At 39.6% G+C, this 23,062-nt stretch overlaps 1 protein-coding gene across 4 annotated transcripts in view; it reads left to right on the forward strand.

Annotated features, from left to right (window-relative positions):
• LOC132635993 (myosin-15-like) overlaps positions 1 to 23,062 on the forward strand; it is a 49,632-nt gene extending 26,570 nt beyond the window's left edge. The window contains exons 22-38 of one of the 4 annotated variants that reach the window (XM_060352616.1): positions 3,014 to 3,112; positions 3,215 to 3,436; positions 4,816 to 4,955; positions 5,200 to 5,311; positions 9,486 to 9,536; positions 9,616 to 9,705; positions 10,061 to 10,231; positions 11,453 to 11,605; positions 18,184 to 18,360; positions 19,209 to 19,346; positions 21,164 to 21,234; positions 21,331 to 21,430; positions 21,515 to 21,571; positions 21,657 to 21,713; positions 21,796 to 21,876; positions 21,960 to 22,042; positions 22,471 to 23,062. In XM_060352616.1, the coding sequence (XP_060208599.1) occupies positions 3,014 to 3,112; positions 3,215 to 3,436; positions 4,816 to 4,955; positions 5,200 to 5,311; positions 9,486 to 9,536; positions 9,616 to 9,705; positions 10,061 to 10,231; positions 11,453 to 11,605; positions 18,184 to 18,360; positions 19,209 to 19,346; positions 21,164 to 21,234; positions 21,331 to 21,430; positions 21,515 to 21,571; positions 21,657 to 21,713; positions 21,796 to 21,876; positions 21,960 to 22,042; positions 22,471 to 22,594 (1,926 nt within the window). In that variant the 3' untranslated portion in view covers positions 22,595 to 23,062. Of the gene's footprint in view, positions 1 to 3,013; positions 3,113 to 3,214; positions 3,437 to 4,815; positions 4,956 to 5,199; positions 5,312 to 9,485; positions 9,537 to 9,615; positions 9,706 to 10,060; positions 10,232 to 11,452; positions 11,606 to 18,158; positions 18,361 to 19,208; positions 19,347 to 21,163; positions 21,235 to 21,330; positions 21,431 to 21,514; positions 21,572 to 21,656; positions 21,714 to 21,795; positions 21,877 to 21,959; positions 22,043 to 22,470 lie in introns of those variants that run through there. The other 3 variants (XM_060352617.1, XR_009580892.1, XM_060352618.1) reach the window with 3 other exon arrangements.

Genomic DNA, 23,062 nt, shown 5'->3' on the forward strand with positions numbered 1-23,062 from the left:
TAGTTCGGTGGCTAAGACTCAGATAGATTATTTACTCCTTAGGAAGGATGATAAAGGTCTGTGCAAAGACTGTAAGGTCATTCCGAGAGACAACCTTACAACCCGACATAAGCTCTTGGTGATGGATTTAGGGATTAAGATGACGAGGAAGAAGAGGGTCGGGGATGACCAACCTAGGATCTGATGGGGGAGTTTGACCACGACTGGTGCCTTGGAGATGGGAGAGAAATTGAAGGATATGGGGGCCTGGGATAGTAGTGGGGATGCGACCAGTATGTGGGATAGGACAGCTAGTTGCATTAGGGTTGTAGCAAGGGAAGTGTTGGGGGTCTCGTTAGGTGGCCGTTGTCGGCATCGAGGGGACTGGTGGTGGAATGGAGAAGTGCAAGGGAAGGTGGAAGTAAAGAAGGTGGCGTATGCGAAGTTGATAGAAAGCAAGGATGAGGTGGAGAAGTGGACGAATAGGGAACTTTATAAGATAGCGAGGAAGGAGGCGAAGTTGGCGGTTTCGACGGCAAAAACGGCAGCTTTTGAACGTCTTTACGCTGGACTAGAAGAGAAAGGCGGGGATCAGAAATTGTTCAGGCTAGCCAAGGCGAGGGAGAGAAGGGCACGCGATGTGGATCAAGTGAAGTGCATCAAGGACGAGCATGGAAAAGTATTGGTAGAAGAGACTCTCATTAGACGGAGATGGCAGTCATACTTCCACAAACTCTTGAATGAAGGAGGGGACAGAGACATCGTGTTGGGAGATTTGGAACATACAGGGAGGCGTCACGATTTTGGGTATTGCAGGAGTATTAAGGTTGAGGAGGTTAAGAGTGCTGTTCGTAGGATGCGCAGGGGAAGAGCGACCAGATCGGACGAGATTCCTGGGGAATTTTGGAAGAGCGCGAGCTCAGTAGGTTTGGAGTGGTTGACTAGGTTGTTTAATGTCATCTTTAAGACGGCAAGGATGCCCGAAGAATGGAGGTCGAGCATAATGATCCCTCTATACAAGAACAAGGGGGATATCCAGAGTTGCAACAACTATAGAGGTATCAAGCTGCTAAGCCATACTATGAAAGTGTGGGAAAGGGTGGTGGAGATGAGGGTGAGGAGAGGCGTGTATATTTCAGAGAACCAGTTCGGATTCATGCCGGGACGCTCAACTACAGAAGCCATCCATCTTATGAGGAGACTGGTGGAGCAGTATAGGGAGAGGAAGAGGGATTTACACATGGTATTCATCGACCTAGAAAAGGCTTACGACAAAGTTTCAAGAGAGATCCTATGGAGATGTTTGGAGGCTAAAAGTGTACCTGTGGCGTACACTAGAGTGATCAAGGACATGTATGAGGGAGCCAAAACCAGGGTAAGGACAGTAGGAGGGGATTCAGAGCACTTCCCAGTTAGGATGAGGTTGCATCAAGGATCAACTCTTAGTCCGTTTTTATTTGCCTTGGTGATGGATGGATTGACGCGACAAATTCAAGGTGAGGTGCCATGGTGTATGCTTTTCGCGGATGACATAGTCCTCATCGACGAGACTCGTAGTGGAGTTAACGCTAAGCTGGAGGGTTGGAGACATACCTTGGAGTCTAAAGGGTTTAAGCTGAGTAGGACCAAGACAGAGTACTTGGAGTGCAAGTTCAGTGAAGCACCTCAGGAGATTGGCGTGGAAGTTAGGCTTGGTACCCAGGCCATCCAGAAGAAAAGTAGTTTCAAGTATCTTGGATCTATCATGCAAGGCAACGGAGAGATTGACGAGGATGCCACACATCGTATTAGGGCAGGGTGGATGAAATGAAGGCTCGCTTCCGGAGTGCTATGTGACAAGAAGGTGCCACTGCAACTTAAGGGCAAGTTCTACAAAGTGGTGGTTAGACCGACTATGTTATATGTGGCGGAGTGTTGGCCAGTTAGGATCTCTCATGTTCAAAAGATGAAAGTTGCCGAGATGAGAATGTTGAGATGGATGTGTGGGCACACCAGGAGTGACAGGATTAGGAATGAGGCTATTCGGGACAAGGTGGGAGTGGCCTCGGTGGAAGACAAAATGCGGGAAGCGAGACTGAGATGGTTTGGGCATGTTAAGAGGAGAGGTACGGATGCCCCAGTGCGGAGGTGTGAGAGGTTGGCCATGGATGGTTTCAGAAGAGGTAGGGGTAGGCCGAAGAAATATTGGGGAGAGGTGATTAGACAGGACATGGCGTAGTTACAGCTTAGCGAGGACATGACCTTAGATAGGAGGGTTTGGAGGACCCACATTAGGGTAGAAGGCTAGTAGATAGTCTCGTTATCCTTCATTATTAATAGGCACATTATCGCAGTAGAATTTCCTGTGCTCTGATTTCTGGTATTATCTGTTATTTCCTGTACTTTGATTATTCTATTCTATCTTATCTGTGTCGTTTTCGTTATTTGCATTTCCATATTGCTTTGAATTTCTTAGCCTATCTGACCTCTTTTTATGATTTTCATTGAGCCGAGGGTCTTTCGGAAACAGCCGTCCTACCTTGGTAGGAGTAAGGTCTGCGTACACTCTACCCTCCCCGGACCCCACGTTGTGGGATTTCACTGGGTGGTTGTTGTTGTTGTTGTTGTATATCATAAGTTACATCTATGCTCCACATGAAAACGCATGTACACTTTTGTCTAAGGATATTTCAGTTTGCATCTTATTTTTGTTTACAGTAAATTTAAGAAATTGATGCTCTTGCTTTTGCTCATTGTGCTTGAGATTCTATATATTTCTCTTGCCCCATTAAAAAAGTGGTGACAAGAACTAATGTTGCACAGCGGAACGTTGTTAGTGAGAGATGCAAGCAAATTCTTTTTATATGCTTTAGTTGAATATTGCCACTATAGGATCTTTAAATATTGATTCAACCCCGTAGATTGCTGCCATGCAGACATTAAGAAAATTGATGTTCCAGGTTTCTGTGGATGAAATTCTATTCCCCTGATTTTCCTATAGTTCAGCTGTTATTTCTTTATGAAGAGTTGACACTTATTTTTTCCCCTTATACAGGAAGCTAATGAAGCTGGTGCCCTCCGTTTAGCAAAAACCAAGCTTGAGAGACAGTTGGAGGATCTCACTTGGAGGTTGCAATTAGAAAAAAAATTACGGGTACTGGTCCAATGGTTAACTTATATGTAAATGATTTTTTCTCAAATTAAACATATTTTGCTTGCTAATTGGATGAAATATCGTTTGAACATTGTGATGCAGGTATCAAATGAGGAGGCTAAATTAGTGGAAATTTCCAAACTTCACAAGACTGTAGAATCTTTAAGCCTCGAGTTAGATGCAGCGAAGCTGGCTGCAGTCAATGAGGTCAATAAGAATGCCGTGCTTCAGAGACAACTGGAATTATACATGAAGGAAAAAGCTGCTTTGGAAAGAGAAATATTTTCAGTAACTGAGCTGAGAAATGAAAATACATTTCTGAAGGTCATATCACTGCTTTCTGTATTTGTCTGCCTTAAACTCTGATTACTCATATTTAAATTGGATGATTGATTCCCTTGTGGAAATTTAGTTCTAGATGTTGTGTGCATATTTTAAGCACCACTCTTTCTTGAACTTCATAATGACCTAGTAGTCTCACTCTCTAGAACGGGAAGGCTTTTGCTATACCTTATGGATCTTGATTAGCCAGAAAGTGTATGGGCATAGTACTATATAGCAGCAACAACTGCACCTCAATCTCACGCCGGTTGCGGTCGGCTTTATAAATCCTCCCGATCCGTGTTGCTCCATTTAGACCTATCACAATTCAAGATTTAAATATCTAGACTGAGCACTGGAAGTTCTCAACATACTCTACTGGCATATAATCACGCAGTGCTTTGGCCTAGTGGTAGGAGCGCATCTTATGATGTGTGGGTTAGGTGCATATTACAGGTTTGAATCCTGCCGCAGCCAAAAGCCTGATATTTAAGTGAAGAAGGATAGAGGGGCGGGTCAATTATCCACCGAGTTCCGAACCATGCGTCCTTGGCCCTCAGTGATTTCTCGGTTATAAAGAAAAAGAACATACTAACATGACTGAACCTTAATCTCAACTAATTGTTGTCACCTATGTGTCTTTTTAATTCGTTGTGCTAAATTTTTCAATAGGTCTGCTTAGGTTTTAAGAGATTATAAGTTTAGAACTATGTGATGTACAATTTATCCAGTGATGTATGAGTACTGGTTTGCTAAAATGTTGCTTTTAAGAGCTCTGTAAGGTGTCAATTTTTCTTTTAAGTGTCAATGAAGGACTTATACTTGCTTTTCTTCTTGCCCCTAGTTCAGGCTTTGGTCTAGTGGTGAGAGCGTAATGCATGATTTGTGGATTAGGCGCATGCCATAGGTTTGAACCTTGCCGTAGACAAAAGCTTAGCATTTAAGTGCAGAAGAGTAGAGGAGCAGGCTCATTATCCAGCAAGTTCTGAACCGTACGCCATTGGCCCTCAGTTATTTTGTCTGGGGCAGGGGTAGCTGGATTTTGGTAGCTGGATATTTCAAGGTTTCTATAACCACGAGAAATTTTGCTGTAACTACTACAAGACCAGATAATCTTATTTGTCATGATTAGCTGATATTTGGCATTGTTTGTATTTAATGACTGATTAAATAAGTTGACAAAGTACTGCTTCTAGACAAGTTGCTTGCTTTTGTAGACTAGGACTTTAAAGGTAGACAGTCCTGCTAATTGCTTTTGCTTTAGAGCAGAAAGGGCCTGATCCGCTTGCCGTTACTGCAACCCAGATAGTCAGCAATTTTAAGCTTATAAGAAGGCCCAAAGATTTGCATTGTGGGATACTTATTTTTGGTATCTTCTGCAGAGTTCTATGAGCGCCTTGGAGGAGAAGAACTCCGCATTGGAGCATGAGCTACTAAAGGGTAACGAAGAGTCTACTGACACAATTGCCAAGTTGAGAGCAGTTGAAGAAACATGTTCACAACTCCAACAGAACTTAAAAAGGTACATTTTAATAAATCAAAGAGAAGTTATTTGGGGCAATGTCATCACATAGTTAGTCTTCTGCTTCTCTTAGTGGTAAAACTTAATAGATATATTAGGAAATGGAACGATATCTGTATAACTTTGTTAGAAATGTAGATTTTCTGTCTCTATCTACATGCATTTCTGCTGCTGCTACAATATACTTTCTCATAACTGGTTGATTTCCAGATGATTTAAAACTAATGTGTCTTTTCTATATTAGTATGGAGGAGAAGCTCTCAAATTTAGAGGATGAAAACCATATCCTCCGGCAGAAAGCATTGAATGCAACTCCAAGGAGCAATCGTGTTGGTTTTGCCAAGCCTTTTATCGATGTAAGCTGTTATTTGTTAACTTGTAATGTATAACTGAAGATTTTTAGCAAGAAGAAAGGGCTTCTTGTATTTCTAAATGAATATACAATCCATAAGAATGGGTACTTATACATGAGTTCTAAGACTAAATAAGGAAAGACAATATTACACAATCAATTCCTAATCATTTACATCAATACAATATATTCCTAAAATTAAGCTATCAATCTTAATCATCAATATCAAATCAACATCTCAATCTTAATCATTAATACCAAATCAACACTCCCCCTCAAGTTGGTGCAAAGATGTCGCACATGCCCAACTTGCAAACCAGTGTATGAAAAGTCCGTTTGTTGAGGCCTTTAGTAAACACATCAGCTAGTTGTTTTTCTGATGACACGTGGAATAAACTCAAGACACCACCCGTGACTTTTTCTTTGATGAAGTGTCGATCAATTTCAACGTGCTTTGTTCGGTCATGCTGGACTGGATTTCGAGCTATACTGATTGCAGCCTTGTTGTCACAATACAAGGAAAGTTTCCTTTTTTCAGACAATCTCAATTCTTCTAGTAACTTTTGTAACCATAAAAGTTCGCAAACACCCTGGGCCATAGCTCTATATTCTGCCTCCACACTTGATCTAGCAACTACACTTTGCTTCTTGCTTCTCCAAGTGACCAAGTTTCCTCCTACGAGTGTACAATAACCGGATGTAGACCTTCTGTCATCTAAAGATCCAGCCCAATCTGCATCGGTAAAGGCTTCTATTTGGAGGTGACCATGTCTGGAGTAAAGTAGACCTTTTCCTGGAGCAGACTTCAGATACCGCAAAATGTGAAAGACAGCTTGCATATGAGGATCTTGAGGATCATGCATAAACTGACTCACTAGGCTGACTGAATAGGCTATGTCTGGTCTGGTGTGAGAGAGATAAATGAGTCTTCCAACCAGCCTCTGATATCTCTCTTTATCAACTGACTTTCCAACTCCGCTTTGTAGTTTATGATTGCTTTCAATGGGTGATTCTGCTGGTTTGCAACCTGTCATACCTGTTTCTTTCAAGAGATCCAGAATATACTTTCTTTGAGAAATGAAGATTCCTCTTTTTGATCTAGCAACTTCAATTCCCAAGAAGTACTGCAATTTTCCTAGATCCTTGATCTCAAATTCCTGTGCCAACAACTTCTTCAATCGGGTCATCTCCTCTTTGTCATCTCCTGTCATTACTATGTCATCAACATAAACTATGAGAAGAGTGAGTTTACCCTTTAAATGTCGTATAAAGAGGGTGTGATCCGCATTGCTTTGTTGGTAACCAAAGGAGATCATTGCTTTATAGAATCTGTCAAACCAAGCTCTAGGAGATTGCTTCAATCCGTACAAGGCTTTCTTCAGTCTGCATACCTTTCCTTGACTTTGTTTAGTACCAAAACCAGGAGGAATCTCCATGTACACCTCTTCTTCTAAGTCTCCATGAAGAAATGCATTCTTCACATCAAACTGTTGCAGGTCCCAGTCAAGATTAGCTGCACAAGATAGAAGAATTCTAATAGTATTCATTTTTGCAACAGGAGCAAATGTCTCTTGATAATCCACTCCAAAAGTCTGAGTGAATCCTTTAGCCACCAATCTTGCTTTGAACCTTTCAATGGAACCATCAGCTTTATGTTTTACAGTGAAAACCCATTTGCAACCAACCAACTTCTTGTCTGGTGGTGATGCGACAAGTTCCCAAGTCTCATTCTTTGATAAAGCCTTCATTTCTTCCATCATAGCTTGCTTCCACTTAGAATCTGCAAAAGCTTCCCTCCAATTCTGGGGAATAGACACAGAAGAAATAGACAAGGCAAAGGCTCTATAGGAGGGAGATAAAGAATTATAGGAAACGAAGTTGGATAAAGGGTGTTTAGTGCAAGATCTGACTCCTTTCCTGTGAGCAATAGGCAAATCTAACATATTAGGAAGTATAGATAACTCACTAGAAGAAGAAGGTTCGGCTTCGGCAGGTTGCATGATGACTTCTTCTGTTCTATTTCTCCTTGAGTAAGTTATCAAATCAGGCCTATCCAAACGCCCAACAGTCTCCCCCTGAATTCTTTCTCCAATTTCACTTTCCCTTGTGGCAGTAGTTTCAACAATAGAACTAGGAAAAACCATCTCTTCTTCCTTATAATTCTCCCCCTGAAGAGGTGATGGTGTAATACTGAAATAGGGCTCAAATTCCCGAAAGGTAACATCCATACTGACAAAGAATCTCCTAGAAGGAGGGTGATAACATTTGTACCCTTTCTGTGTTGGAGAATACCCAATAAAGACACATTTAAGAGCTCTAGGTTCAAGTTTCCCAGAGTTCCTAGCGTGAACAAAGCAAACACACCCAAATATCTTTGGAGGAACAGTATAGTCATTTTTACCCTTTAAAGCTTCTAAAGGACTCCGAAAATTAAGAGTTTTAAGTGGCATTCTATTGATGAGGTAGACAGCTACTAGAATGGCATCCCCCAGTAAGGCTTTGGCAGATTCATGGTAAACAAAAGGGATCTTGCTACTTCTAACAAATGCCTATTTTTTCTTTCAGGAACCCCATTTTGTGCACTAGTATAAGGACAACTAGTTTGATGGATTATCCCAAAAGACTCCAAGTAAGCTCCAAAAGTTTTATCCATGTATTCTGTGCTATTGTCAGTTCGAAATATCTTTATCTTAGCCTCAAACTGAGTACAAATCATCTTATGAAATGACTTAAAACAGGAGAAAACTTCACTTTTGGCTTTTAACAGATATACCCATGTCATTCTAGTGCAACAATCGATAAAAGTAACAAACCATCGACTACCAGATAAAGAAAGTGTTTTAGTAGGACCCCAGACATCAGAATGAATAGTCGAAAAGGGAATTGTGCTTTTATTGTCACTCAGAGGATGAGAGTTTTTAGTGTGCTTGGCATATTCACATGCATCACAAGACAAAGATTCAAACTCAGTTCTAGAAAATAAACCAGGGTATAATTTTTTTAAAGCAAAAAAAAATGGGTGTCCCAACCGTCTATGCCACTGTATTATTTCTCGGTTGACATCCTTATTTCCTACAAAAAAGGCCTGACCAGAGTCTCGAGTTCCATCGATCAAAGATAAGCCATCATGCAATCTACCACTGCCAATCTTTTTCCCTGTATGAAGGTCTTCAAAAACACAATAATCAGGAAAGAATCTGACACTACAGTTTAATTCTTTGGTGATAGCGCTAACAGATAATAGATTAATAGGAAAATCAGGCACATGAATAATGGATGATAAGGTAATATCAGGAGTACCATTGGCTATTCTGACATAATCCCCTTTGGGACTAGGAGAGTAATTTTGAAGGCCTTTAGAAGAGCCTGTCATGTGTCTATTCGCACCAGAATCAATAATCCAACAATTAAGCTGAACATTAAAAGCAATACCTGACTGCACATAATTGGGGCTAGCAACACTAGAAGAGTCAAGTTTGTTCAGAAGACGGCGAAGATGTTGAACTTCATCTTGAGACAAAGTCTCTCCAGAAGTAGTGTCACCCATATTATCTGGATGGGAAGGGTTAGAATAGGCCTACGACCCGAGAACTGAAAAAAAAAAAATTCCAGAAAAAAATCGCCGGAAAGTTGGCTGCCACGCCGGAATCCTAATTCCGGTGATCGGAAAAAAACAAAACTGATAGGGATAGGCTCAGAATGTTCCAGCAACCCCAACAGAGAAAAATAATCCAGAAACGAACTGAACGGGAGGAGTTTTTTGCGCGGACAGCCACAAAGAGAGAGAAAACTCGACCTCTTTGATAAAACACGGAACCCTAGTGCTGCGAGGGAGAAAACTCACCTCAAAAAGGCAGCAATGGCTCTGATACCATGAAGATTTTTAGCAAGAAGAAAGGGCTTCTTGTATTTCTAAATGAATATACAATCCATAAGAATGGGTACTTATACATGAGTTCTAAGACTAAATAAGGAAAGACAATATTACACAATCAATTCCTAATCATTTACATCAATACAATATATTCCTAAAATTAAGCTATCAATCTTAATCATCAATATCAAATCAACATCTCAATCTTAATCATTAATACCAAATCAACAATAACCCATGGTAGAGAATTCTTCCTCGCATTCTGTGCCTCTAGATCTAATAAAATTTTGGCCCCTTTGTGCAGAAATTCTCTGGTGCAATCGCTCTGCCCTCTGCTGATCGTAAACCTTCCTTTGTAAGTATCCTTTTTTCTGTCTTAGTTTAAGTACAGAGTTCTATTTCTTGATCTCTAAAGGTCGTGTTTGTTTGTTTAGGAATCTCCTACCCCAACAAAAATCATACCACCTCTTGCTCAAGGATTTTCTGATTCACGTAGAGCTAAGTTGACCAGTGAAAGGCAGCAGGTTGATTTCTGTTTCCAACTAGTGATGATTTATGTTTTTATTGCCATGATTGCTTGGTTATCACTGTTGGGGAGGGTGTAAAGTGTAAGAAAACAGGGGCATGAGTGATGAAGGATAATAAGCATTCTGGTAATAGATGACGATTATTGAGGATTAAATCTCATTACTTTCCTTCTAGTTGTAAAACAACACAAATGAATGATTTAATTTCCCTCGTGAGGGAAAAGTGATGACTCCCCTTGCTTTACTCACCATCCGCCTGCTCCAACTGTAATTTTGGTGGATAACTAGTCTAAAAGGTCTAAGTAATGGTGGCTTTGGTGTGAGCTGCTTTAAAATGAAGTCTCTCTTGCAGGAGAATTGTGAAATTCTTTCACGGTGTATCAAAGAGAATTTGGGATTTAAAGATGGAAAGCCTGTTGCTGCTTGTGTCATCTACAGGTGCCTCATTCATTGGCATGCCTTTGAGTCAGAGAGGACTGCTATTTTTGATTTTATCATTGCCGAAATCAATGATGTTTTGAAGGTAATCTATTTAATGTTCTTGGTTGTAAATGATGTCTGAATTTTATATTCTACTTGGTCTTTGTCGAACTGATGCTTCATTATGTAGTTCTTAACCAGATTTTGCATAAGTGCATTTTTCCAGATTACATTTATATTTTACTCTCTGTTTTTATTCTTGTTGTTACCATCTTATGAGTAAATTCCTAGAACAATTTCTATTTCTGTGGACATTATCTTGGATTTGTCCAAGATTGATACTCCATGGTGCAATCTTGAGCAATGGAGTGCCAAAATTCTAATGCCTGTTTAACCAGTGAATTGACGTTTTTGTCGGATTTGACTACTGTGAGATTAAGCAACATATATGGAACTTTTTGAAGGCCTACCAAGAAGTAGGAGACTTGGAGTTGTGGTTCTAGTCCTAAATCCATTGTGTTGCAGACCTAAAGTGAATAAAAGTGTTCTTTAACAATGTAAGCTTTAAGAAGAGGTGGTTCATACACTATAAAAGGTCCTGGATTCGACCCTTGGCTGCTTATCGACAAAATATTTTCGTATGCTTGGCCCATGAAAAAAAATAAAAATTGGGCCCCACTAATAAATGTGTTTCATCTCTTAATATTTTAAATTGTTAGATGAACTGGTCTAGACAATCTGTTTTGATATGTTAAACCCACCCCTGAAATCCCCCACACCCCCAACCAAATGAGCCCAACAATGGCTTTTTCCCTGTTTCTCTACCTGTGTGACTCAAAACTCTTGCCCTTATGTTTGGAGGTCGAGGGTCCTTACCGCTAGACTATACCTCCCTTGTCAGAGGAGGTTAACCGGTTACACAATTAAGTACAATGTTCTCAAATTTTTTTGCTCATGTGCCTATAATTACTTGCTTACCATGATATGCAACTACATCTGGGTTGGCTTGCTAACCCAGTTTTGAACCACCGTGCTAATTATTGAACTAAATTTGCTCATCGGGTACCTCGAATAACTTGGCTTACCATGATATGTAGCTGCACATCCAGGTGGCTTTCCTAACCTAGTGTGTAGCTATTGCATTAAATGTGCTCATTGAACAAATGACTGTTTTATTCCGAATGAAAGGATAGTTTTTTCCTTTTGGAAAAAATGCATTTCTTAAAAAGATGGTAACTATCTGGTAGTTGTAGACTAGCTAATGTCTTTAGTATCATTCATCTTTAACGAGGTTTTCTCTTTCTTCTATTTTATTGAGCTGCAGGTCGGAGATGAGGATGTCACTTTGCCATATTGGTTATCTAATGCATCTGCACTTCTCTGTCTCCTGCAAAGAAATTTGAGGGCAAATGGCTTCTTCAGTTCGTCTTCTCAGCGTTCTGGAGGTGGTTCTGCACTAAATGGAAGGGTCGCACAAGTAAGTTGTGTAGCTATAGAGGTCGTAAATACAAATCCTGGTATTTGTAATAGTATATCATGTTTCATTGTTATTACTAATATCCAATAATATTTGATCATGATAGCTGGGATTTTTTTGATGAAGTAGTAGGTGGTAATCAACATACATCCCTCTACTTTTAACTATTATGGTTTGTATTCCTATGTAGTTTCTTTATTAATATTAACTTGCATTTTACGAAAATTATGAAATTGAGTCTGAATACTCATAAAAATTGGAGCACCAGGGGTTAGTTTTGCTGCAAAGGTGGAGGGACTTGTGTCTTAGCTTACAAGTTCGAGCATTGCACTAAGTGAACTAAGTCCAACATTTAAGTGGAGAAGAGTAGAAAGGCCAGCACATCATCCCCGAGTTTTGAAGGCTGATTGGCCCAAAGGGTTGGCCATATGGTTTTCTCGGTCATTAAAAAGCTCATAAAAATTGGATTACAATATTGCGAGCCATGCAGCGGTTGGAGTATTCTTTTTGGATAACCAAGAATCCTCAAGGACAAATGGTGCACGATTCAAGACTCGGTGGATAATGGGTCCGCTCCTCTACCTTCCTCCACTTCAAATACCAAGCTTTTGTCTGCAACAAGGTTCGAACCCGTGACATGTGCCTGAAGCACACATCACGCGATGTGCTCTTACCACTAAAGCAAAGCTCAGGGGTGTGGTTGGAGCAGTGTTTAGGATGGCGAAAGGCGAGGCGTGGCGACAAGGGCTCGCCTCACGCCTCATGGCGAGGCGTGGCGTGGCGAGCGCCTTTTAGGAGCAAGGCGAGAATTAACACAAAAAATTAAAATATTAAATATGCATATATAAATACCCAAAAACTCAAATACTCAACAAAATACTAGCATATATTTCAATTGAAAAACTAAAAGTAGATAGTTGATAGTTGATACTAAAGTCTAAAGTTCTCCAACTAGATAGTTAATAAGTCTTAAGGTCCCTAAGTGTTAGCATTAACCAAATTATAACGAAGCAACATCTATTCTTCTTCAAGATCTAAAAATTCTTCAACCACAAGAGTGTTAGCATTATATTGGTTGCCATCTTCTTCTTCCTCAGAGTCTTCATCAAAGAGGGTTCGACTTGAAGAAGCCACCCCTTTATCCTTGTTCATTGAACTTGAACAACTCGCCCTAAGACCATAGATACTCTCCTTACATCCACTTGCCGAAGCAACAATACCCCAAGTCAGACCATCATCTTCTAACTCTTCCTCTGCAAGGTCTTCGGGTGCTCCAGTTACCCATTCATTTACCTCCTCAATATTCTCCAACCTAATTGGATCAATGGTGTCGCGAGCTTTATAATGATGCTTCAATGTTCTATTGTACTTAATGTACACTAGATCATTGAGGCTCAAGTCTATTCCTCTTCTTGGAGTGAATCTGTGTATAAGTTGTAGAGAGTAATTAAAGAATGCTAATAAAATAAGGATAATGTAATTATGTAATATAAAATAGAATAAATCTTCTTCTCTCTCACATGTTCATAGACGCTCCAATTTCTTTCACATCCGGATGCACTACAAGTTAAGCTTAGTACTTTGATAGAAAACTTTTGCAAGGCTGAAAGGCTCAAAGCAGTGATCTGGAAGCTGGTGTCAGGGGAGCAAAATGCCTTCCTTAAGAACAGACAAATCACTGATGCCTCTTTGATTGCAAATGAAATGCTAGATGGCAGATTGAAAGCAGGAACACCTGGGATTTTATGCAAACTAGATGTGGAGAAAGCCTTTGACAAAGTGAGCTGGTCCTATCTGTTAGACATGCTGAAGCAAATGGGTTTTGGAGATAGATGGATTAAATGGATCAAATACAGTCTTTCAACTGTAAAATACTCCATTCTGGTGAACAGGGGGCCAGTGGGTTTTTTCTCTCCTCAAAAAGGAATAAGACAAGGGGATACTCTTTCTCCTTTCTTATTCATTCTAGCCATGGAGGGTCTGAGCAAGATGCTGGACAAAGCCAAAGAAAATCACTGGATTGAGGGCTTCAAGGTGGAAAGCAGGCCAAACAATTCTATCTCAATTTCCCACCTTTTATATGCTGATGATACCCTGATCTTTTGTGGGGCAGAGACACTTCAAGTTCTATATCTTAATCTTACTCTCATGCTATTTGAAGCTATTTCTGGACTTCACATTAACATGATGAAAAGCAAGATCTATCTTGTCAATGAAGTTCCAAACTTGAATATCTTGGCAGGGATCCTGGGGTGTGACATAGGCTCCTTCCCGTCGACTTATCTGGGCCTTCCTTTGGGTGCAAATTACAAAGCAACTGAGGTTTGGAATGGAGTGGTGGAGAAGGTGGAGAAAAGGCTGGTAAATTGGAATATGCAATATCTATCTATGGGAGGAAGGCTGACTCTAATCAATAGTGTATTGGACAGCATACCTACTTACATGATGTCCCTCATTCCAATGCCTTGTGAGGTAAAGGAGCAGCTGGATGGCCTAAGAAGGGCATTTCTATGGGAAGGAAACAGTGAAGATCATAAATTCCATCTTGTCAAATGGGATAAGGTCATAATGCCAAAGGAACAAGGAGGTCTGGGAGAGTCAGAGATCTCAGCAAGCACAACAAAAGCCTTCTTATGGAAGGAAGTGGTGAATGCAAAATATGGCAGGCTAGATGATTGGCGCACCAAAAAGAATACAGCCCCTCATGGTGTTGGCCCTTGGAAGCATATCAACAATCTTCAGTATGACTTCTTCAGGGAAGTATCCTTTAAGGTTGGAAATGGTTCTAAAGTCAAGTTCTGGAAAGACAAGTGGGTGGCCAATCAACCCCTCAGAAACTCTCACCACAGGATATTCCTTTTAGCTGTAGAACCTGACTCATCTGTTGCTGACAATAGAGATGGCAACATTTGGGATATTCACCTTAGAAGAAACTTGCAAGACTGGGAGTTGGAGGTACTAACTGATCTTTATAGGTTACTGGCAAACTACTCAATGAATCCTCAACTTCCAGACAGCTTAAGGTGGGGGAATTCAGAGAAAGGCATCTTCACAGTAAAAGCAAGCTACAACCAGTTGAATGCAGCAGAGGGAGTGACAACTTCATGGCCCTGGAAGCTGGTTTGGAAGACAAAGCTCCCCCCCAAAGTTAAATGTTTCACCTGGACAGCTCTTTACAATGCTATTTTAACCCAGGACAATCTCATGAAGAGAGACATTACAGTGGTGAGCAGGTGTTTTATGTGTCACAACAGCCTAGAGACTGTAAACCATTTGTTACTGCATTGCCCTGTGGCAGCTGATCTTTGGACTGTGTTTTTGGCTATTTCTGGAATTAGTTGGACAACCCCCTTCAGTCTAAAGCAAGCAGTTGAAAGTTGGAGTTTGTGGAAAGTGGACAAGTCCATCAAGAAGATCTGGCAGATGATTCCAGCATGTATTTTTTGGTGTATATGGACAGAAAGGAACAAAAGATGTTTTGATGGGATCTCAGCTCCTAACTGCTCTCTTAGGCCCAAGTGTTTGATGAATCTTTTTAGTTGCAGCAATCTTTCCCCTGTAAATGATGTCATTCCCCTTTTAGATTTTATCAGCTCACTCTCAGTGGCTTAACTGCCTTGAGTTTTTGCTTCTGGTTCTTAACTCCCAGCTCATACTAGTTTTTTTTTTTTTTTTTTTTTTGCAGTATTTGGAGTTATAACCATATGATTTGTAATCATTCACGCATCTTCTTGATGCCTTTTTAATGCAACAACTAACTTAAAAAAAAAAAAAAAAACTTTTGCAAGCTGGAACATGGTTATAATATTGCATCCACCATTCGACTACGGAAAAAATATTTCAAAAAGTATTAAGTATAAAGAAATCAAATAAGTTATAAAGACAACTAAAACAACTAACTTACCTGGTGACAAACGGTCTCTAGCTCTAATGGCAGATTCCTTACCAAATGTCCCATCTGCTCTTGCCCGGTCTCACCAAATTTCTTTCATTTGTAAACTTCCTCATCAAGTTTAATAGCAATGGCCTTTGACTGATGTAAGCATACATCTTAGTAGCCTTGCTAAAAACTACAAAAGAAATACCAAATAGTTATTAAGTATAAATTGTAAAATGTAACACTTTGATGCTATAGCACAAGTACACAAGTCAAAACTATATTAAAGTTACCTGAAGCATACGGGTTGATCTTGAAAATGTCACCAAATATCAAATTGATACAATTGGCAGCACATGGAGTCCAATAAATATGTGGGAATGCACAATGCATCATTTGACCTGCTTTTACATTCTCACTAGCATTATCGGTAACCACTTGTACAACATTATCCTTTCCAATTGACTCAATAGTCCTCTCAAACAAGCTGTACATTTTAGTGGAATCCGTAGAAGAGTGGCTAGCATCATATGATCCAAGAAACAAACTACCTTTTGGAGAGTTTACCAAGAGCCTGTTTGGATGGGCTTATGCCTGTAAGCTGTTTGCAGCTTATAAGCTAAAAAAAATAAGTTGGGGTAGTCTAACTTATTTTTTTTGGCTTATAAGCTGTTTTCAGCTTATAAGCTGCTTTAGATAAGTTAAGTCAAATGGGCCCAATTATTTTTTTGAGTTTATTTTATGCACAAAATGACTTTAAGCTGGCCAGCCAAACACTCAAAAAAGCTGAAAACAACTTATAAGAAACTTATAAGCCAATCCAAACGGGCACCAAAACATTGATGACCATTTTTCCATTCTGTGCTGTCCATTTAGCCATCATAATGGAACATCCAAACTTGCTCCATTGCACTTTATGTTCCTCCACAATCTTGTCAACCTTCTCCACCTCTTTTTGTAGATAAGTAACTCTAACTTCGTGATAGGTTGGAGGCTTCATATTAGGGCCATATTCTCCTATGTAGTCAATGACTTTTTTAAAACTTTTGGCATTGACACAATTAAAACGGAGCCCTGCATCGTAGACCCATCTTGCAAAAGCACCTACAACACGATCCTTTAAAAGCTTCCGGGATCTTTCATTACTCAAACTGTCACCTGCCCCTTCCTTTGGCTTCTGTGGATAATAAAGATTCATAGGACCTTTCGTCCCGGTGTTCCTTTTTTGAGTTTTGGAGGGGGGAGGCATCATTTCATTAACTTCATCCATATCATCATCACTATCATCCATATGATCAGCCACACATGTATCGAAATTCATTTGTGTTTTTGCCACATTCTTTTGTTCCATATAAGCTCTTATTTCCGCCTTAACTGTTTCCGGACATCTTTTACACGCTTTAGAATTTGTTCCGATACCAAGTAAATGTTGTTTGTGCTGGGTTATTCCACCCTTGCTACCTTTTTCACAAAAATTACATATAACTTCATGCTGAGTTGGACCTTTTCTACCAAAATTCCACCCTATATCTCTCCTATCGGAATAGGATGTCATTATTGAAATCTGTTTATATAACAATAGAAGGCAAAAATTAATGAAAAATGAAAAAATAACTGCCGGAATTGGGTCACCAGCCGGCTGCCGGAAAGTCAGATCTGCCTGGAAAAGGCTAATCTGCGGCCGGAAAAAGCCAGCCAGGCCGGAAAGAAAGAAGAAATACAAGAAAGAAGGAAAAAGAAGAAGAAGAAGAAGAAGAAGAAGAAGAAGCAGCTTACCTGAAAGTGGCGGAAACTGAAGGTGGCTCTGCTGCTGCTGGTGGAAGTTGGAATAAGAAGAAACCAAAGAAGAAGGAGGAGACGCAGCTGCTCTGGAAAAATGATGAAATAAAATCCTAGAAATAATATTTTACTGTTTATTCTCAATATGTTTTTAAAAAGTCAGCTCTTTTTTAAAAAAAAATCAAAAGGCGACGCCTTGCTCGCCATACACATTCGCTTCGCCATGCTCGCATTTCTGAAACTGCCACGCCTTAGCTGGCTATGGCGAGGCAGGCTCGCCTTGCCACGCCTCACGCCTTTTGGCGTAAGGCGTTCGCCTTTCATAACACTGGGTTGGAGTACCTTTTTATCAGCCTAGTGTTATTCCAGCCTGTATGGATCTCATCAGTTTACCGTCTTCTTTCCCACAACTCTATGCTAGAACTTTTTTGATGACTTCTTCTTCACTTGTTGGAAAAAGCTCTATCGGTGTGGCCAATGAGTCATGTTGCTGTTGTCTATGACGTACCTGAATTCTGTTCATCTTTAACAAATCTTCCTTTACGTCCACCTTGATCTGTCTCCTTTCTTTTCCCTTTTGCTTTTCGGGGGTCCTGAGGATTGGGGAAGGCTATCTGTGTGCTCATTTGAAATATTTCTATCTGTTGTTTCTGGGGTTGTCACGTTTGATGAAATTACATCTTATAGTTTAGGGGGTGGGGGCAGATAGAGAAGTTTAAAATGGCCGGAACTGGGTTACAACCAACTATGTGTCCATATAGTGTGCGTGTGTGCCGTGTATATATTCATTATCACTGGGTTGTGCTTTATCCTTATCAAACCTGCTATGATTGTCGTTGTCTCTTTTGCATTTATCATCATTCAAATTGCTGGATAACGATAAGAAGACCTAAACAGGTTTTTGTATTTTCACGTTCTTCAGAGTTTAAAGTCGCCCTTGAAATTTTTTGGATCGGAGGATGGAATGTCACATATGGAAGCAAGATATCCAGCTTTACTGTTTAAACAACAATTAACTGCATGTGTAGAGAAGATATTTGGTCTGATTCGTGATAATTTGAAGAAGGAAATATCCCCATTGCTGGGTCTGTGCATTCAGGTGCGCTCTTCTTGCCTCACAAATAGTTTTCTATGCATGTGCATGTCATCTAATTCAGCAGTTGAACACTGTCTTTCAGTACTTAATGCCTTTTAAAGAACTGATTACCCAAGTCAGGATTGTTTTCTTGTTGAAATCTACTGATTCTGCAATCACTAGTTAGTTAGGTCGTGAGAAGACCTGCCTACTGCTTTAACTCCTTTTTTTGGCATTAATTATAGGTAAGTAGTGATAAATGAATGAGGGTTGTAGAAAGAGTTTTTGGTGAACGCTTTTGCTTTCAGCCTTAAATGCTCCGGGGACTTTCTTTTCTGCTTCAGGCACTTTGATTGTAATTTGGTGTCTGAACTTATTCAAAAGCAATATGTGAAAATAAAGAATGCTTATGATTACCAAGTACAATAAAATCAGTTCATTCGAGATGCAATTGAGAAATTATATTATTTAATATCGTTCTCACATGAATTTAAATGAAGTGTGACATGATTAGTGAAGATTCAAATAGCTGACTCAACTTGCTTGGGGTTGAAGCATAGCAGTAGTAGAACACAATTTCGTTTTTACTCGAGTAATGTTTGCTCAGTCTTATCCAAAAAGGATTAAGATGTAATCCTCCTTGGCAGCATCTTGTAACCCTCGGACAGGTTGATGAGAATTTGTACATTCGATATGAGCGGACTCCCAGAAGTATCAGACCGGGTCATTTATAAATAAGCTTGGGAAATTTCTAAATGTTGATGGTTTCATGTTCTTTCTGTAGTTAAGCATGATATTTGCATCACCTGATAGGCTACCTTTTTTCGTTTGAGACTGCAACTTTAATTTTTCATATTTGTGGTCGTGTGTAGGCTCCAAAAATCCAGCGGGTGCACGGAGGCAAATCAACTAGATCACCTGGTGGTATTCCTCAACAGGCACCAAGCAGTCAGTGGGATAGCATCATCAAATTCCTGGATTCGTTCTTGAGTCGCTTACGTGGAAATCATGTATGCATAACATTCTCATCCTCTCTTAGCTGTGTCTTTTTGTCACTCTTCATTGAGGTTGCAGTATTGCATTGGCGAAGAATTTCTTTGATGCAATTTTTATATGCGGAGCTTGTAGTTGCATTTAATGTTGCAAACTCCTTTTTATTGTTATTCCGTTTATGTTGTTTACTGTCTCTAGGCATAGTATAAACTGGTTTTACTTATTTCTATTGCAACAACTGTTTTTTTTTATTCTCTCTATTCAAGTTGAATGTTCTGTTTGACTCTCTCTCTCTCTCTCTCTCTCTTTTTAAGAATACAATTTTGGCTATGAATAGTGAAAAAGGAGGGATAGCCTAGCGGAAGGGGTCTTCAACTGTGAAGTTGGTGATTCGAGTCACCAAGGAAGCAAAGTGGGTGTAGCCACTTTTTGGGGGCTTTGGGGTTTATCGTATCTCGGGAAAAAATCCGGTCCTGACTAGTCTGGTTGAGTTTATAGTTTGTGATTCACATTATGGTGCTGGTCCTAAGTGTAGGGTAGTGGTTAGTTTTTGGCTCTTAAGAGTTAAGATTATGGATGTGTAGAATGGAGCCCATTAAACTTTTTATGTGTACTCTTCATTTGCATTGTCTGAGCTCTCTATTTTGTGGGCACCGAAGTTAAGATGAGAGATAAGTTTCGTTCTTTTTAAATGTAAGACGTTCCGGCGCTAAGGTTTTTTTTTTTTTTTTGGGGGTTGAAAATGTAGAACTTTCTAGCAGTGTGGTCTTTTAGAATGATAATTAAAATATTGAAGAGTGTGAGAGAAAATTTCCCTGTAAATAATTTAAATTACAGCAGTCTGGTGGGTCAAACAGTGTATATACTAGGAAATAATCCATTTTTGGGAAATGCTACTTTGGTACAGCCAGATGAATAACATGCCAATCAATTTAAAAATGAGTTAGTAGGAATTGTGCGGCATAGTACGATTTTAAAAATATATATTATGCTTCACAAAGGACGTGCTACGCAATTGGACTTTCATAAAAAGAAGATGCAGGGCATGAGATAGGATGTTCAGATGGTTCAGAATATAAATATTGTCTTCAGAAAACATTGAGAGGGCAGTTCCTCGTATAAAATGCCTTTATACAAAAAGCCATGTTCACAAGTATGCATCAGATATCTGTGTCAGGTCATTTAGTTTGCAACGTGCGCATGCTGTCTTATCATTTTCTCTGTGTTACATGAGGATGCATATTGATCACCTTTAGTGACGTATTAGTTTGCAATGTGCAAATGCCTTATTACAGCTTGCCTCTTGGTCTATATCAGTGCTCCCTGAGGATTCCTGATCACTTTAATGATGAATCAGTTGCTCCTTCTTAGTTTTCCTTTTCGTCTATTTTGTATAGCTGAATAACCTCCAAAACTTTCAATGAGAGGTGATATCTTATTTTGTTGGTGTTGCTTTAAAAAAGCCTGTATTATGCTTTTTCTGATAACCGAGAAATCCCGAGAACGTATGAGCACGGTTCAAAACACGGCGGATAATTGGGTTGCCTCTATTATTCTCCACTTATATATCGGGCTTTTGTCTGCCATAGGGTTTGAACCTGTGACATGTGCCTAACCCACTCATACAAGGTGCACTCTTACCACTAGACCAAAGACCTGGAGGTAAGCTTGTATTATGTTTTTGTGACACTTGCACCCGCATCATTGATGGTATACTGCAAAAGATTAGTGTGGGGGTGATAGGAGGATGTCTGCTTTTTCTAGTTTCTTCCTTGTTACTTCAAAACTTGCAATTTCCTTCTCTTGTCAATTTACTGTCTTGATGTATTTCCAGGTGCCTTCGTTTTTCATCCGCAAGCTGACAACCCAGGTTTTTTCCTTCATCAACATATCTCTTTTTAACAGGTATCATGATCTTTCAAACATCTTTTTCTTAATCCTTGTCTTTTTTCTTTTGTGGAAATAAAGCTTCTGATTGTCTTTGGTCTTAAAATGTACAAGTCTTTTACTCCGACGAGAGTGTTGCACATTTTCAAATGGAGAATATGTGAAGTCCGGGTTGGCAGAACTAGAAAAATGGATAGTCAATGCAAAAGAAGAGGTATTAAGAAAGACATTTTTTTTCTTGTGCGTTCTCCAATGTAGATGTTGAACTGAGAAAGAACTACGCGGGTGCTGAATTTAGTTTGCAGGTACATCTTGGCATGAACTAAATTATATCAGACAAGCCGTTGGATTTCTGGTAGAAGCTATATCCTTGCTAATAGCTCTTTAATATCTGAAAGTTTTACTGTGAACTATAAGTTTTATTCGTTGCGACTATGTAGGTAATACATCAAAAGAGGAAGAAATCATTGGAAGAGATAAGACAGGACCTTTGCCCGGTAAGAAATAATACCCCAAAATGTCATTGTGATGTTAATCTTCTTTGCAGACTGAATATCCCTAATACGTCATGTTGGACAGGCATTGACAACCAGACAAATTTATCGAATTAGTACCATGTATTGGGATGACAAGTACGGAACTCAAAGTGTGTCAAATGAGGTAAGTGTTTCAATGCATTTCTCCTAAGTCTGTTTTCCGGGTATGTTTTCGTTCATAGGTGTATGAAACTGTATACTCTGTAGGTTGTCGCACAGATGAGGGAGATTTTAAACAAGGATTCTCAGAATCTAACATCTAACTCATTTTTGTTGGATGATGATCTGAGGTAAAAGCTCTAGCTGCGCTGCTATTCCAGCATTTTTTCGTTTGGGATATGCCTATCCTAAGATATCTAGTTAATTGTTCTGTCAAAGTCAAATAGTAAATTGTTGTACTGTTCAGTGCTGATGGTATCATTGAGATATAGCAATATTTTAATCATGAGAAGTAAGTTTGTTCTATATAGATGCTTGTCCTGGTTTCATAAATGCTTGATAACATTTAGTTTAGCATACTAAATATTGAAGCATAGGATAAGAACCAGATTGTAGGACATGTCAATTTTGCAAATTCCATTCTGTTTGACATTGATCAAGCATTTTGCTTATTAAATGAGTCCATAAGGTGCAAGCTTCATATCAGTTGCCTGGTTTATGGAGAACTCATTTCATCATTTGTCGGTTGCCTTTGTTAATTATTTCTTGCTGCTTGCAGTATTCCGTTCTTAACAGAAGACATTTATATGGCACTTCCCGAGTTAGATCCCTCACTTCCGGAGCTGCCAAAGTTCCTATCTGAATATCCGTCGGCGTTACTTATGATGCAGCAGACAAAGTAAATTCTCTTTGTGCATGTTTGGTGTATTCTTTTCTGGTACAACTCTAGCATTGTCCACTCGCGATGTGCAGCATCTACCAACTCTTGCCTGGGGAAAACTGCATCTGAAGTTGGGAACTGATTCCTGGAGATGCTGGAGAAGTTGTCGGCCAAAAACAAAATCCCTTCAGATTGTTTACACGACTGTCTAGGTCTAGAGTAGAATCTGTACAGCATTAGGCGTAGTTAAGTCAGAAGGCTTCCTATTTTTTCGGAATGCCGCCCTTTTTGAGCTCTGTATATTTGTCATGTTGGTTATTTCATTGTTGTATGCTTCCTGTCTTAGAAGTTTTCAAGGCACTTGCCATGTTAGAAATGTAGCCATATCTCCTTTACCTCACTTCAACCATCTCTATTCCATGTACTAATTGTAGGCTTGTATTTGTTGATGTACATTTGGAAAATTATAAAAAAATCTTTCATTTTGTAA

The sequence above is a fragment of the Lycium barbarum genome, chromosome 4 (genome assembly GCF_019175385.1).
Source record: "Lycium barbarum isolate Lr01 chromosome 4, ASM1917538v2, whole genome shotgun sequence".
NCBI classification, from domain to species: domain Eukaryota; kingdom Viridiplantae; phylum Streptophyta; class Magnoliopsida; order Solanales; family Solanaceae; genus Lycium; species Lycium barbarum.